The sequence below is a fragment of the Lissotriton helveticus genome, chromosome 8 (assembly GCF_964261635.1).
Source record: "Lissotriton helveticus chromosome 8, aLisHel1.1, whole genome shotgun sequence".
Lineage (NCBI taxonomy): Eukaryota > Metazoa > Chordata > Amphibia > Caudata > Salamandridae > Lissotriton > Lissotriton helveticus.
Genome location: NC_136069.1, coordinates 1,171,680,781 through 1,171,695,088, shown reverse-complemented (window position 1 = coordinate 1,171,695,088; position 14,308 = coordinate 1,171,680,781). Strand labels below are relative to the sequence as shown.

The window sequence follows — 14,308 nt, the reverse complement described above, 5'->3', positions numbered from 1 at the left end:
TGCATTGGGATGGTATGAGTGCAAAATGTTAATGGAACAGGAACAGCAGCAAACGCTTGTGAACATAACAAGCTATGAACACATGTGAATAAAACATTCAGACTACAACTTTTGGAGTAGAGTCATAATCTTTTTGTGAAACCTTGATTCAAGGACATTTTTGGATCCTAGAGGACATCTCTCAGTGTTGAGAGTGCAGCCCTTATTAAAGTGTATTAGCTGTAATCTCTTTTAGTAGACACCTAACAGAATATATTATATTCTTTTTAGGAGGACGTTTTTTCATTAATTGAAAATATATATATATAAAAAAGAAAAATCATCAGAGGGAATCCATCAACGTTAGGGTAAGCAATGGAGTCTTACCACGTTTTGCTCCCACTAGTTTATTCATTAGCAACAGCCCATTCAGAGCTCTCCTTTTGTTCTACAGGGTCACTCCACATGACACAAGGTTGCCCGCTGTAGTCCTGATGAAGACTCGCCCGGCCCAGGCGTAATCCACCGGTGGCCATAAGTCGAGTCGAAACGTCGACGCTTAACAAAAATCCCCCGACCTGGACCTATATAATTTCCCGTCTCTTGTGCAAATTGATTAAACCAATTATAGGTTTTGATAAAATGAAAAATAGAGTTTTGAATTGCTGTAGGGTCAGGTCTTTATGTTAGGATGATTATTGATCCTTTTGCTGAATTGTTGGATTGGTTTTATGTCACACTCTTTAAAAATTTCCCCCTTTCTCTTTATCACTAAATCCAATTTACTTTCCTTTTTTCTTTTTGCACGCTCTTTTTTGGGGCAACTGGTATGACCTTGTATTGTATATATAATAAAAACATTTATATTGTGTATAAGTGGAAAATAAACAACCACTGATACTGGTTTATTTGGGTTTGTTGCTTTGAAAAATTAACACATTATGTGAATTATAAAATGTTGACTTAATGTGACACTGAGAAGAAATATTAGTCCTTTGGACCATTGTTGTTTAATACTGTAAGATACCCAGGTCCGGGACCTATTGGGTTACCCCATTTCTATTAATGCCCCCCTTTAAAGACATTTGGTCCTCCGTATTAGCAATAAATAGGCGAGATACTATTGCTTTCCCTCGTCCTTTGACATTACCCAGTCTTGCAGCGGGTTCCCTTTAAAGCTGCCACTAGCTGTGCAGTTCTTAGTTTGACTGACCTTACTTTTACCAGGTAGTGATACCTTCAGCGCTCATTTCTGCCATCTAGGGTTCCCCTGGTTTGTAGACCGTCGTCTGGTTACAGGTGTAATAGCCACTTCCTCGATAGGGCACGGACTAACATCTACCCTTGAATCTGCCTCCAACTCTCCTATAGAACAATCTGCCTTTAATGACACTAATGCTGGTGCAGCAGCTATTGGTAGTAAAAGTGTATTGCTGACTATAACATCATTAGATATTGGAGCATAATGGGAGCGGCTAGAGGATCTGTCTCATTTGCATCAGATTATCCCCCTAGCAGCATGGTGATTGAACCAGGGATAATCACAGTTCTATCCACTACATCTGCTGCCTCCACTTGAGCAGGAGCCTCTGTACTTTCAGGAGCTTCCAAAGCAAGCTGATATTCAGCTTCATTAACCTGGCTAAATGTTGGCTGTGAGACCATGGTGGATCTGTACCCGGGTAACACCATTCTCTCTTTCACCAAAGCATAAGACATGTTTGGTGTAGGCCCTGGTCAGTTGCTCAAATATTAAAAGCTTGCAGGGATGGCTAGGGAATATTGACTTGTTTTCAACAGGCCTCTCCCTCCTCCCAGACCTTAGAGAGTATTCTGCAATTGGGAACCTTGTGGCAGCCCATAACCCATGTGTATACAGTCCTAAAGGGTGATGTTCCGCTTGGAGATCCAAGGGGGAAGTCAGACTGGATAACTGATATAGGGGCTGAGCTCCTGGACGATGCTTGAGAGAAGGCTTGTGAGCCGGCGCAAGCAGTCTTGCTAGATTTCAGTTTATACAATTAATTTCTTACATCATGTCTATCTTACTCCAGTGATCATCAGTAAGGTTTATGGAATGAGGAGTCCTACTTGTCCCAGGTGCTGGGTATAGAAAGCAACTTTCTTGCATTTAACCTGGGATAGCCCCCGGTGCAGCGTTGCTGGAAGCTTGTCTTTGCTGCCTTGACAGGAGTTACAGGGATCCCACTGGAGCTTCGGCAGCTGTAGGGTATCCTGAGTGGGGTCCCTAAAAAGAAAGATGCTAAAATAATCCTGAATTTAGCGCTGGTGTTGGCTCATAGCACTAGGTCGCATGAATGGTGATCTGTTAGTTGAGTAGCAGGAGCCCTCTGGTTTCCTTATGGTGCAAAGATGTTAAGGAATGGGCCCTGGCAGAAGAGAGACACATTAAGCTTACTAGACAAGATGAGGAGCAGGAGGACTTGCAGGCATGGGTGGGGCTCCTGGATAGCTTTGTTGGAGGGGCAGAGGAGGTAGTGGGGCTCCCGAGTAGATGAGTGCCCAGACTGGGGAACACACCTTGACTCCTCCTGACACCAATTCTAGTGCAAGGGATCCAGGTGGTCTCCCGGTGGGGTGCCCGTAGTCCCTATGACGATTCTTCTGTTTTTGCAATGGGGTTGCGAAGGAGGAGGAGGGGGGCTGTCTGCCCACTATGAACTAAAGTGATGACCAAAGGCAGAAACATGTTGACCTAATCTAATAGGGAACATCAATATCCCTATTTTCACACTGTTTTTTATGACTATCCTTTGAGGACACATATTAAAGTTTTTTGTCCTCTTATGTGATAGTTTTAATTCACCACTTTAGTTTTTTTCGCACTCTGCCCCTCACTCTCACCACCATTGGATGACTACAACACCTCTCGCTCCACTTCTGTGGAATAGTTGTAGCCCACACTGTGTACCTTGGGGTCGCAGTGTGTAAGAGGGAACCCAATGATGAAGCATGTCACCTTTGGGTGAGTGAGGGTGCTCGTCTTTACAATAATAATTGTCCCCACTTTTACAATCAATTGTTTTTGTAGACCATACGGTTACTTGTTGTGAGTAGTGTAGTGTGGAGTGGTACAGTGGAGGGTAAATATTTCTCCATTTGTGACCCCCTTAGTGAGATTATATCCCTAATGGTAAACCCAGATACCTATTGCCTCCGGTACATTTTTGACAAGATTTATTTTGTGGGCAATCCAACCCTTCCATGCTGTTGTTGCTGTGCAACTACACTATTGCTACATCAATTCCTTTTGTTCAATTAAAACAAAAAAAAAAATCAATAAATCTTTTGGAAAAAACATTTTCATTGCATAGTTTAAACAATAAGTTTTGCTCATGAAAAATGTTCCAAGTTTTCAGTAACAAAATTAAATACAGGTGCTGTTATGCAACTGCCATCTGGGTGCGTTTCATTAGAGGAAATAACTGGAGTTTACTTCTATAATGAAGTGAAAAGTCACATTTCTTTTGGTGGTTTCTCAATTAAACTGACTACAGAATTGTATAATTTTCAAGAGATCCTTGAGCTACTGCAGTTAATAAAGGTTCTAGGCAAATGGGGAGGTCACAGTCTTACAAAAGATCATCAATGAAAAATGCATTCTTGTATTAGGTTCTGTTTTACAATCACTGATTCTCAAGTAACAGAAATATAAATGACCTGGAGTAAACGTCACTTGATGAGCACATAGGCCTGATCGCTTGAATGAAGAAATGCTGTCAATGACATCTGGACGGTCGAATACAGTCACTTGTAGATGTGGGTACATATCCACTAGTTTATATGCCAAAGTTCCTGTACAACCTACAATGAAGAAAATACATAATTATAAATGCAAAATGGTCCATGGTGCATGTAAATCACCTTTGAACGTCAACTGGTAATGAAATTCTGAAAAATATTTTATTTAAGCAAATGAGTGACGCTCCTTACTACAGCAAAAACAAATTACCTACCTGAAACCATGAATCTGAGGCTTTTTTTTGTCTATGCTGATTATCACCCTTTCATCCTATATAAAACTATTAACATGAGGAGGCTCTTTATGTAAAGTAAATACATTGCTAGTCCACTGCTTTATGAAAAATACCCCATTACACTGATGGGTCGATACTCTGATGTAGCAACAACAAAACCTACCCTACCTAGAATAAAACTACATTAATGTAGATATGTACAAATCACGGAATTTAGAGTATGTTAATGAATGGTAATGAGTATGTTAATATTAGTGACTAAAATCCAATAAACTATGTGAGATTTTAAATTAAGTAAGGGGTAAGCATTCAAGTCATGGTAATGATAATTAATTTATATATATATTTCAACTTACATTAATTAAAGGTTAGGGTTATGGTGAGGATAATCTTTTTAATTGTAATTAAATTAAATGATAATGCTGATAATGGCAACATGATTTCAAACAAATGAAAAGTAGAGTTTCAAGGAGCTTCCTGAATCGGAGGTGGTTTGCCCAAACTGGGCACTGGAGATTCAGGACTTTCCCCAGATTAGGGGCAAGCACTCCCAAATAAAGGCTGCCACAATTAGCTCATCATTTGGGAATCCGTGTGGAGAAGCAGAACAAAGGCTCCTAGTATGGAAGTAGTGTGAATCCACTTTCTGCATATATGCCACTTCATTTGGGAATGCCCGGAGGTCACCCAATTTTGCTATAAAGCGATAAAATACATTAATGACTTATAACTGGATACAACTGAAATGATCCCAATGGCATGCTTACTTGAGATATCAGCAGTGCTGACTAAAACCAGGATGAAGAAGAACATGCTTCTGCTAGATCTCTTATTAGTTAAATGGAGACTGGCGATTAAATGGGTGAGTGCAATTGTGCCATGTGGACAAGAAAGGCTAACCGGTTTGGATGAAAGGTCTATAGCACAGGAAATGTGTATGAACATTGTTAGGAAAGGGGACAGACTATAGGATGATTTACAATGTTTGAGTGTTTTTGTGTTTTTGGCTTGCTGCCCTTCAACTCCCAGATACGATACCACCATGAAAAGGTATTATAAACTAATCCTTATGATGATTATTATGGCCATGGGATTCCATGGATGAAACTGAAATGGACTGCTGTTCTCTGTACGACCAGTATGAGTTAAATTTGTGAGGACTATAGGAGAACAGCTCTGCACTACTGCTTGTTTAACCAACAGTGGTGTCATGTGTCTGCTGGCTTACACTAAACCCGGCTGCTTTCTGGATTCCCCCGACATCACTGGGTGCTGGGAATTCTCCTGGTGGCATTTGGAATAGAGCGGTTGGTGGATGAGGTCAAATAAAGGACCACATGTCTTTATCTTCTGGCGTGCAGACTGCTCCTTTGAAACACTATCGATGCCATTCCGAATGTCATACACCGTGAACTCTGACATTGCCTGCATGAGATCGCCGTCTTTTGAAATTCGAAGAATCACAGACTAAGCTCATTATTTTGTGACGATTGAATCACACGAACAACATCAAAGTAGTCTGGCTTTTAATAAACAGAAACATTTAGGACCACCATTGAAACTTGTCTCTCGATAGGTGGGGACCTATAAAGTCACACTTGGACTTTATTGTGAAGGGGTCACAACTGTTTATTTACTTTACTGTCCCGAAGAAGGTCTCAAGGATTAAGTCAACTGGAGACCGAAACGTCGACCATACAGTCCTTTTCCCTATCTATGATTGATTTGCAATGATGATGATCTTATTGTGAAGGAATAGACATCATCCCTTTGAATTAATTTAGGATTGGACTTTTTCTACAAATTAATTATAGTTTGATTTTACAATTTCTTACTTCATTTGTATAGTGCTGTGTTTCTATCAGAATTTGTTGATCTGTACCCTGTTGACAAGAAAATGTAATATAAACGTAAGCAATTTTTATAATAAAATCGATTATTTCCGTGTCTTTTTCATCTCTATTTGTAATTGATTACATTTTCAAGTTGGTTAAATGCTTTGCTCTCTATATTGAATGTAAAGACAAAGTGCTGCAGTCTCTGAATATACAGATAGGATTCTAGGATTACTATAACATAGAACCCTAAATTGGAAAGAAATTTTTTGAAACAAAGTCCCTTGCTGGCACCCTTGATCGCATATTGTTTCCTTTGAAACACTAGCAACAAGTTGTGGAAAGTAGTTAGTTGAGTTCAACACGAAAATAAGAAAGCCGGCAGACTACTGAAGAAGATCTTTCTGATGAAGTGCCACATTAGTCAGTGGATGGCGGCAACACAACAGAGTGAGTGTCAGCTGTGGAGCGAGATCCAGCAAGCAAAGCAACAGCCACTACATGTTCAGCCAGGAGGTCAACACTAGGAAGAGATAAACGTATTTGTGTAAAAGAGACTATCTGCGAAAGGACTGAAGTGTACTGGAATACAAGGCTGCATGTGTTTGAAACGAGAGGAAGAGGTAGGAGGGCATGTATGAATAACATCAAAAGTGCTTGATGTAAGTACTGGAACATGGCTTCTGAGGTGTTCCAAGTATGTGATGGAGGAGAAGGAGAAAACACTGAAATCTAGGCTGTAAGGCCTGCTGTAGGGGTGTCTGACTTACATTATCTGCAGTGGCTGCAGGCATGGAACACAGGACATAGGCCATGTTGTTTCTTCACATTTCTCTTCACCATGTCACACAGCTTGCAATAACAGTTTGCATGAGTGTGCTGAGGGGTCTCTTACGGTGGCACAACACATTCTGCAGCCCATAGACCCCCTGCCTAGATACCAGAGTACCATTTACAAGGGACTTACAGGGGGTGCTAAAAGTACTTTGCAATTGGGGGGAGAATTACACTGTTTTGGGGAAAGAGATCAGGCCTTGGGAACCTGGATAGCAGGAACCCAGTGCACTTCAGTCAAAATGTCATCAATTAACAGGCAAAACGTGGGGGTGACCATGTCGAAAAGGAGCACTTTTCTACAGGCTCCATTATTACATGATGTGGGAGACGATTTCAAAGACGACTGGCCGTGCCTTTTTTAAATATAAGTACTTTAAACAGCATTACTAATGTTTAGTAAGCATTAGAGAAGGAAGCCTTTTGACAAATTTTGTTTGTGAATATGTAGTTTCTTCCTTATAGTAGGTTTCTTTCTTCAGACAAAGGCACTTAAACCACATGTTCTTCCACACGGGAATCCAGTGTAAATTAGTAAGGTGTTGTGTAACATAGTCTTTTCTACTTAAGCCCAGACCCAATCTTGCAGCAATATCTTCAACTCTTTGCAGCTTGGTATTAAGTTGTTAGGAAGTCCAATGTAGAGCAGGTTCTCCTAGCACAAGCAAGTAGTAACAACCGCCTGAACCCCTCTTTGGCTGCAGTCGACCAGGAAAAAACAAAGGTTTTAAAGACCATGAAGGAGATGGTTAGGGCTCTGTTGACCTGGGGAGCCTGTTATAATTTTGAATCGAGAATGATGAATAGATTTCTAATATTATTGGATAGAGCTGTGGCACAACCTAGATTACTTGGCTACCACAAAAAAGACCCGCTTTTTGAGCTATTTCAGATAGCTTTGGCAGTATTAACTTGCAACTAATTCTTCCTCATCTATTTAGCTACAGCAGCCATAAAGTTCTAAAATTAGGTGTGTAGTTGTTGCAGCTCTCTTTCTAGCCTCACCATTAGTTACCTATATCCTCAGCATAGTCTCTTGATAGTCCAAAACCTTGAATTAAGGTGGGTAGAGGTTTCCCACTGATGATAAAAAGAGTGCCGTTGATAGAAGAACCTTCAAGGACCCCACAAATACACTGTTTAGGTGTAGATGTGCACTTTCCCAAGGAGACTGATCTGTCTTGGAAAAATTATTTGAACAACAGCAAGAGACTGCATCAGTCAGATGATGTAAAATATAAAAAGGCACCTTTCTCCCCATATATGCTAGTTGAGAAGAACTGTGCTGCTGGTTGTTAATAAGCATTAATCTTGAACCCTGGAAAAAGTCTTCCAATTAACAAAGCATATCAAAGCATTATGTAGATTGTAGGATGAAACTGGCTACATCTTTGTATGTTTAGATGAGAAGCAGGACTGTTAAATTGGGTAATGACTAAGACTTGGTTAGACACTAAAGAGGCTTACTAAAAATGTGTCACCTTTGAACACCAATTGATTGACCAACTGGAGTATCTATTGACCAAACACTTACCACTATCTAAGCGTTGACACAACTCTTGGCATATCATTCACCTGACCTAAACATGTGTCAGCTGTTCAAAACATAAATAAAACTAATTTAAATTGCTAAACAAATCAAATTAAATAGTTATCCTCCGCGTTACAAGCTAAAACTTTAATTTTTTTTCATCTGAAAATATTTTTTCAGGAGGAAAACCCTTGTTAATTGCAGTAACCCTCTTCCTCTCAACAAGAATAAATGCAAGAATGTTTTTTAATTCAATTACTACTTTTCCTTTAATATTTCAAAATGTCTAGAGCACCAAGTTGAACAATAAGGAGGGGAAGAAGTTAAATAATAGAACTGATAAACATGTCCCCTCTGTATACCAATTAAACGTTTCTTACAGTATTTCCTAATATTATTTTCACAAACTTTTTCCTGTGAGGGTCGAGAGCTACTTCTAGACAGTCTTGAGAAGCAGGACTGTTCAACCTAGATAAAAGAGCTGGTTCCATTACTTATTTGTATTCCTTTTTAGCCTTTGTCTATGATTCATGAGCAGTTGCGCTTGCCTAAACAGGAGAACCAATCAATAAATGCCAGCCTCACACCCATTATAGTGTTAAGGGTTTTATTTACTGCTAATAGGCGCAAGGGCAGGGATTTCATCTTTAAGAAAGGTAAGTGACACCTACACTATGATTATATAATATTATAGGTAGATGAGAGCACTAATTCTTCTTTGATCCTCCCCTTCCCTATGCTTAAAGTGATCATATTCTTTATGGCAATGTGATTCACACATGGAGGGATTGGATCTACACTTTCTTCTTTCTGTTTTTTTCCCTCTTTATTTTGTGTGCAGAGTTTCACCTGATATAACATATTATTGACCTCTTTTAATACGTGACTTTACACAAACATAAGTACAAACCATGATTGCCTTGAAACTTTACTCAGTTGGACTGACTCCCACCTCCACGCAAACTCTGGAAGTCTGTGGATTGAGGTCTTCTTTCATACTTGTCCCTGTTTTTTGTTTCTTTACAGGCTGCAATAGGTAGTGGTACATTACACCACTACAGAGATTCAAATTCCAGGTTAGTATATACAAAAATCTTTTTTTAGATCATATTCTTTTCCTACCAACACGGAACATGGGCATCTATCTATATGCAGCTTCACTCCATCGCTTCTGGAGTGGTGCAAGGTTGTCAAAGGAGATATGGCACACTGGTGGAGCACGGAAACTATTGCCTGGTAATATTCTGATGACGAGGAATACGCAGTTAGATGTACCCAACAGGAACCTTTCTATTCTCTCAATGTGGATGTAAATATTCAGAGCTATTCACAAAAGTAACCTACACTTGTCAGTAAGTTGCAGATGTAACATTTCTCTTACACCTTTTAGTAACTTTACTACTTTTGGCTATTCACCATGTACAGGTATAAGGAAATTGCTACTTACCAATATGCATCTGTTCTTGGCATGTCGAGTTGCAGAATCACATACCTGTGCATCGATCGCCATCTGGTGTTGGGCTCGGATGTTTGCACTTTGTTGTTGCCTTGGAAGAAGTCTTTGTAGTCACAAGATAGGTGACTCCTCCTTTGGACGATAGTGCGCATGGGCATCGACACCATCCTTAGATTGTTTTTCACCATGAAGGGAAATGATGGAGTTTGTAAGAAACAGATAAAGATGTCCATGTGTAATGTATTTAAGTAAGGTAACCCTGGAATTGATAGAGGTACCACCGAGGAGGGTGGGCGTATGTGATTCTGCAGCTCTACATGCCAAGAACAGATGCATACTGGTAAGTAGCATTTTCCGTTCAAGGCATATGAGCTGCAGAATACATACTTGTGCATAGACTGTATAGCAGTGCTCTCCCTTAGCGGTGGTCACCTGTATCTGTTGCAGTGGTCTGAAAAAGTGTTTTAAGAACAGCCTGGCCCACAGAAGCTTGTTGCTTTGCCTGCACATCTACTCAATAGTGTTTGGTGAAGGTGTGGGGCGTAGACCATGTTGCTGCTTTACAAATGTCATCTAAGGGAATGTTTCCTAAGAATGCCATGGAAGCCCCTAGTTTGCGTATCGAGTGTGCTCTAGGGGGAATAGTTAATGTGCGTTTTGCTTTGTGGTAGCATATTTGAAAAAATTTGACTATCCACCTGGCAGTTCCAGCTATGGAGATGGAGTTTCCTTTATGAGGTGGAGAGAAAGCTACAAACAGTTGGTTTGTGTTTCTAAAAGGTTTAGTTCTGTCAATGTAATAAAGTATAACTCTTTTTACATCAAGTGTGTGAAGGGCTCTCTCTGCTACAGAATCTGGCTTCAGGCAACAAACGGGTAAATCCACAGATTGATTAAGATGGAAAGCAGAGATTACTTTGGGAAGGAATTTCAGATTTGTCCTAAGAACCACTTTGTTATGGTGTATTTGTAAGAATGGTTCTTGTATGGTTAAAGCCTGGATCTCACTTACTCTTCTGAGAAAGGTGATTGCAACAAGGATACTTTCCATGTAAGGAACTGCAGTTCGCATTTGTGTAGAGGTTCAAATGGAGGACGCATGAGCCTAGTAAGGACAATGCTTAAATTACAAACTGGAGAGGGTGGGATTGTAGGAGGAATTATCCTTTTAAGGCCTTCCAAAAACGCTTTGATGGCAGGTACCCTAAACAATGACAAATGTTGTCTATTTTGTAGGTAAGTGGCAAGTGCAGCAAGATGTAGTCTTATGGATGTATATGCCAGATTACATCTTTGTAGATGCAGTAAATAGCAAATAATGTTTTGAATTGAAGCTTCTAATGGGTCAATTTTGTTGTTATTGCAGTAAATGACAAATCTTTTCCATTTGGCTGCATAGCAAGCTCTAGTAGTAGGGCGTCTAGCTTCTTTAATAATGTTCACACAGTCCGGTGGGAGGTTGAGGTAACTGAACTCTAGGACTTTAGGAGCCAGATTGCTAGGTTTAGTTGAGCTGTATCTGGATGAATGGTCTCTCCATGGTTCTGTGTAAGAAGCTTTGGGGACAGTTGTAGTTTTTGGTGTGGAACTACTGAGAGTTTCAGGATTGTTGTGAACCATGGTTGCCAAGCCCATGTTGGAGCAACCAGGATCATCTTGAGAGACTGTTGTTTGAGCTTGAGCACTACTAATGGAATGATCGGGCGTGGCGGAAATGCGTACACAAATCTGCCTGACCAGTTCCTCCATATCGCATTGACCTTGGACAATGGGTGTGGATACCTGGCGGCGAAGGTTGGGCATTTTGCATTTGCATGTGTGGCAAACAGATCAATGTCTGGGTGGCCCCATATCTGAAAAAACGGATAAAGAACTTGTGGATGAAGTTCCCATTGTGGATAAGCTGCGTCTGACGATTGAGCAGATCCGCAATCTGATTGTATCCCCTTGGAAGATGTTCTGCCTGAAGGTATACCTTTTGTGGGACGGCCCATTTCCATATTCTTTGCGCTAGTTGAGAAAGCTACAAAGAATGTGTTCTTCTTGTTTTTGTATATAATACATTGCTGTCATATTGTCTGTGCAGACAAGGACAGTTTTGTTGATGAGATGTGTTTGGAATGATTATAATGCTAGAAAGATTGCCAGTAACTCCAGGTGATTGATGTGGAGCAGTTTCTGTTGAGGGGTCCACCTGCCCTGAATTGTGTAGTTTAGGAGATGGTCTCCCCAGCTGGTGAGCGATGCGTCCGCTGTTAGCACTATATGTGGAACTGGGTCTAGGAACAGCCGCCCTTTGGAAAGGTTTTGCGAGTCCCACCACTGCAGAGAGCGATGTGTGCGGCTGTTCACCAACACCAGATCTGAAAGTTGACCTTGAGCCTGGTTCCACTGACATGCTAAACATTCATGTAAAGGGCGCATCTGGAGTCTTGCGTGAGGTACTATGAGAAAGCAAGAGGCCATCATTCCTATTAGCTGCATAAACACTTGAGCTCGTAGTGAGTGTTGGGGCTGAAATTTTGTTATGAGGGTTTGCATACTGGCTATTGTGACTGGATTGGGGTATGCAAGGGCTTTGGAAGTGTCTATTGTGGCCCCTAGATACTGATGTATATGGGATGGTTGAAGATGTGACTTGGTGAGGTTTATTGTGAACCCCAAGTTGTAGAGCAGCTGAACTGTTTGGCGAGTATGGTGAACACACTAGCTGTATGACTTGGCTTTTATGAGCCAGTCGTCCAGGTATGGAAACACATGAATTTGTTGTCTTCACAAGTGGGCGGCTACTAGTGCTAGACACTTTGTGAAGACTCTGGGTGCTGTGGTCACTCCGAATGGCAGGACCTTGAATTGATAGTGCGGACTGTCCACTACAAACCTTAGATATTTCCAGTGAGCAGGGTGTATAGGAATATGGAAGTAGGTGTCCTTGAGATCTAGAGAGGCAAGGAAATCACCTTGTTGGAGTAGTGGGAGGACCTGTTGAAGGGTGACCATGTGAAAATGATCTGATTGTATGTAGATATTCAAAGGTCTGAGGTCCAGTATTGGTCTGAGAGTACCGTCTTTTTTAGGGATGACAAAATAGAGGGAGTAAACCCCGTGCCTTGATGCGGGAAACTGGTTCTATTGCATGCTTTTGAAGAAGTGAGAGAACTTCCTGTTTCAGGAGAGTTAGATGTTCCATGGACATTGGATGTTGTTTAGGCGGTATGGTTGGGGGATTTGCGGTAAGTTTCAGGCAGTAACTATACTAGATAATTTGTCTTATCCACCTGTGTGTAGTGATGGAGTTCCAGACAGGTAGGAACTGTGAGAGTCTTCCTCCGACTAGAGTGGAATGGTCTGGAGGGAGAGGAGGGAAGTCATTGTTTGATAGTAGGGGAGGTTCGGTTGTTGTTACCTCGGCCTCTATCCTTGTTATTATTTCCTCTGTACCCACCTCTAAAATATGCCTTGTTGGGGGATGTTTGTGTGGGACTCTTGTAGGAGGAGGAAGTAGTGTCTGTGCTAATGTTTTTGGATGTGCCCCTAAAAATGGAGCGATGAAACGTCCTCGTGGTGTTTGAGAGTGTAATGCTCCCATGGATTTTGCAGTGTCTGTGTCTTTTTTCATTTTCTCCAAAGCTGTATCCACAGCTGGGCCAAAGAGATGTTCTTGATCAAATGGCTGATTTAAGATAGCTGTTTGCACTTCTTGTTTAAAGCCAGAAATTTGCAACTATGCATATCTGCGAAGTAAGACACTGGTGTTGACAGATCTAGATGCAGTGTCTGCTGCATCGAGAGCAGATTTTATGGATGCATTTGTAATTAACTTGCCCTCTTGGACCAGATCGTTGGCCTTGGCTTTGTATTGGTCAGGTAAATATTGAATAAGATCTTCAAGCTCATCGTAGTGAGCACTGTCATATCTGGCAAGCAGTGCTTGTGCATTAGCTATTCTCCAGTGATTGGCTGCTTTGGAGGCAACTTGTTTGCCTGATGCATCTAGCATTTTAGACTCTTTGTCTGGAGGTGGAGCATCAGCAGAGGTTTGGAAATTAGCACTTTTTCTTGCATTTGACACTACCAAAGAATCTAAAGGGAGTTGTCCTTTAATGTAAATTGGATCGTTTGGGGCAGGTTTATAATTTTTATCAATCCGAAGATTGAGAATCCTGGTCCTGACAGGGTCTTTAAATATGTCTGGTGCGTGTTTAATGACACCTTTAAGCATGGGTAATGTATGTATTGATTTTTGTGACTGAGCAAATGTATCTAGTAGCCTGAAGGCACAACACTATAAGATGATCTTCAATCTCTATTACACCCCGGCTAAGTTGTTTCAATGGGGTAAAAGGGATACAGATAGTTGTCCAAGGTGTAATCAAGGTCCTGCAGATCTAACTCATATGTTCTACTCATGCCAAAATCTCAACCCTGTTTTGAAAGAAATGGAGAAGTTTTTATCAGGGTTGCTAGAGCGTCAAATTTCTCTATCCCCAACATCTGTTCTGATCGGAAGGGATGAAAATCTTAAGGTTGAGCAGGAAGCCGAAGCCTTTATTTTTCTTTGTGTTGCTGTTTTTAGAATTCTAATTGCGGCGGCCTGGAAAGATCCGATCGCTCCCACATTTCAGATGTGGCTTACAAGGTTGCTAGGGATCCATAATATTGAAGAATGTTTATA

The 14,308-nt window shown here is 40.9% G+C and overlaps 1 protein-coding gene across 4 annotated transcripts in view; it reads right to left on the bottom strand.

Moving 5' to 3' along the window:
* The window catches only part of ASMTL (acetylserotonin O-methyltransferase like), a 221,177-nt gene that overhangs the window by 38,896 nt on the left and 167,973 nt on the right, over positions 1-14,308 (bottom strand). For all 4 annotated transcript variants that reach the window (XM_078658086.1, XM_078658088.1, XM_078658085.1 and 1 more), the window contains exon 12: positions 3,661-3,804. In XM_078658086.1, coding sequence (XP_078514212.1) covers positions 3,661-3,804 — 144 coding nt within the window. The remainder of the gene's footprint in view (positions 1-3,660; positions 3,805-14,308) is intronic.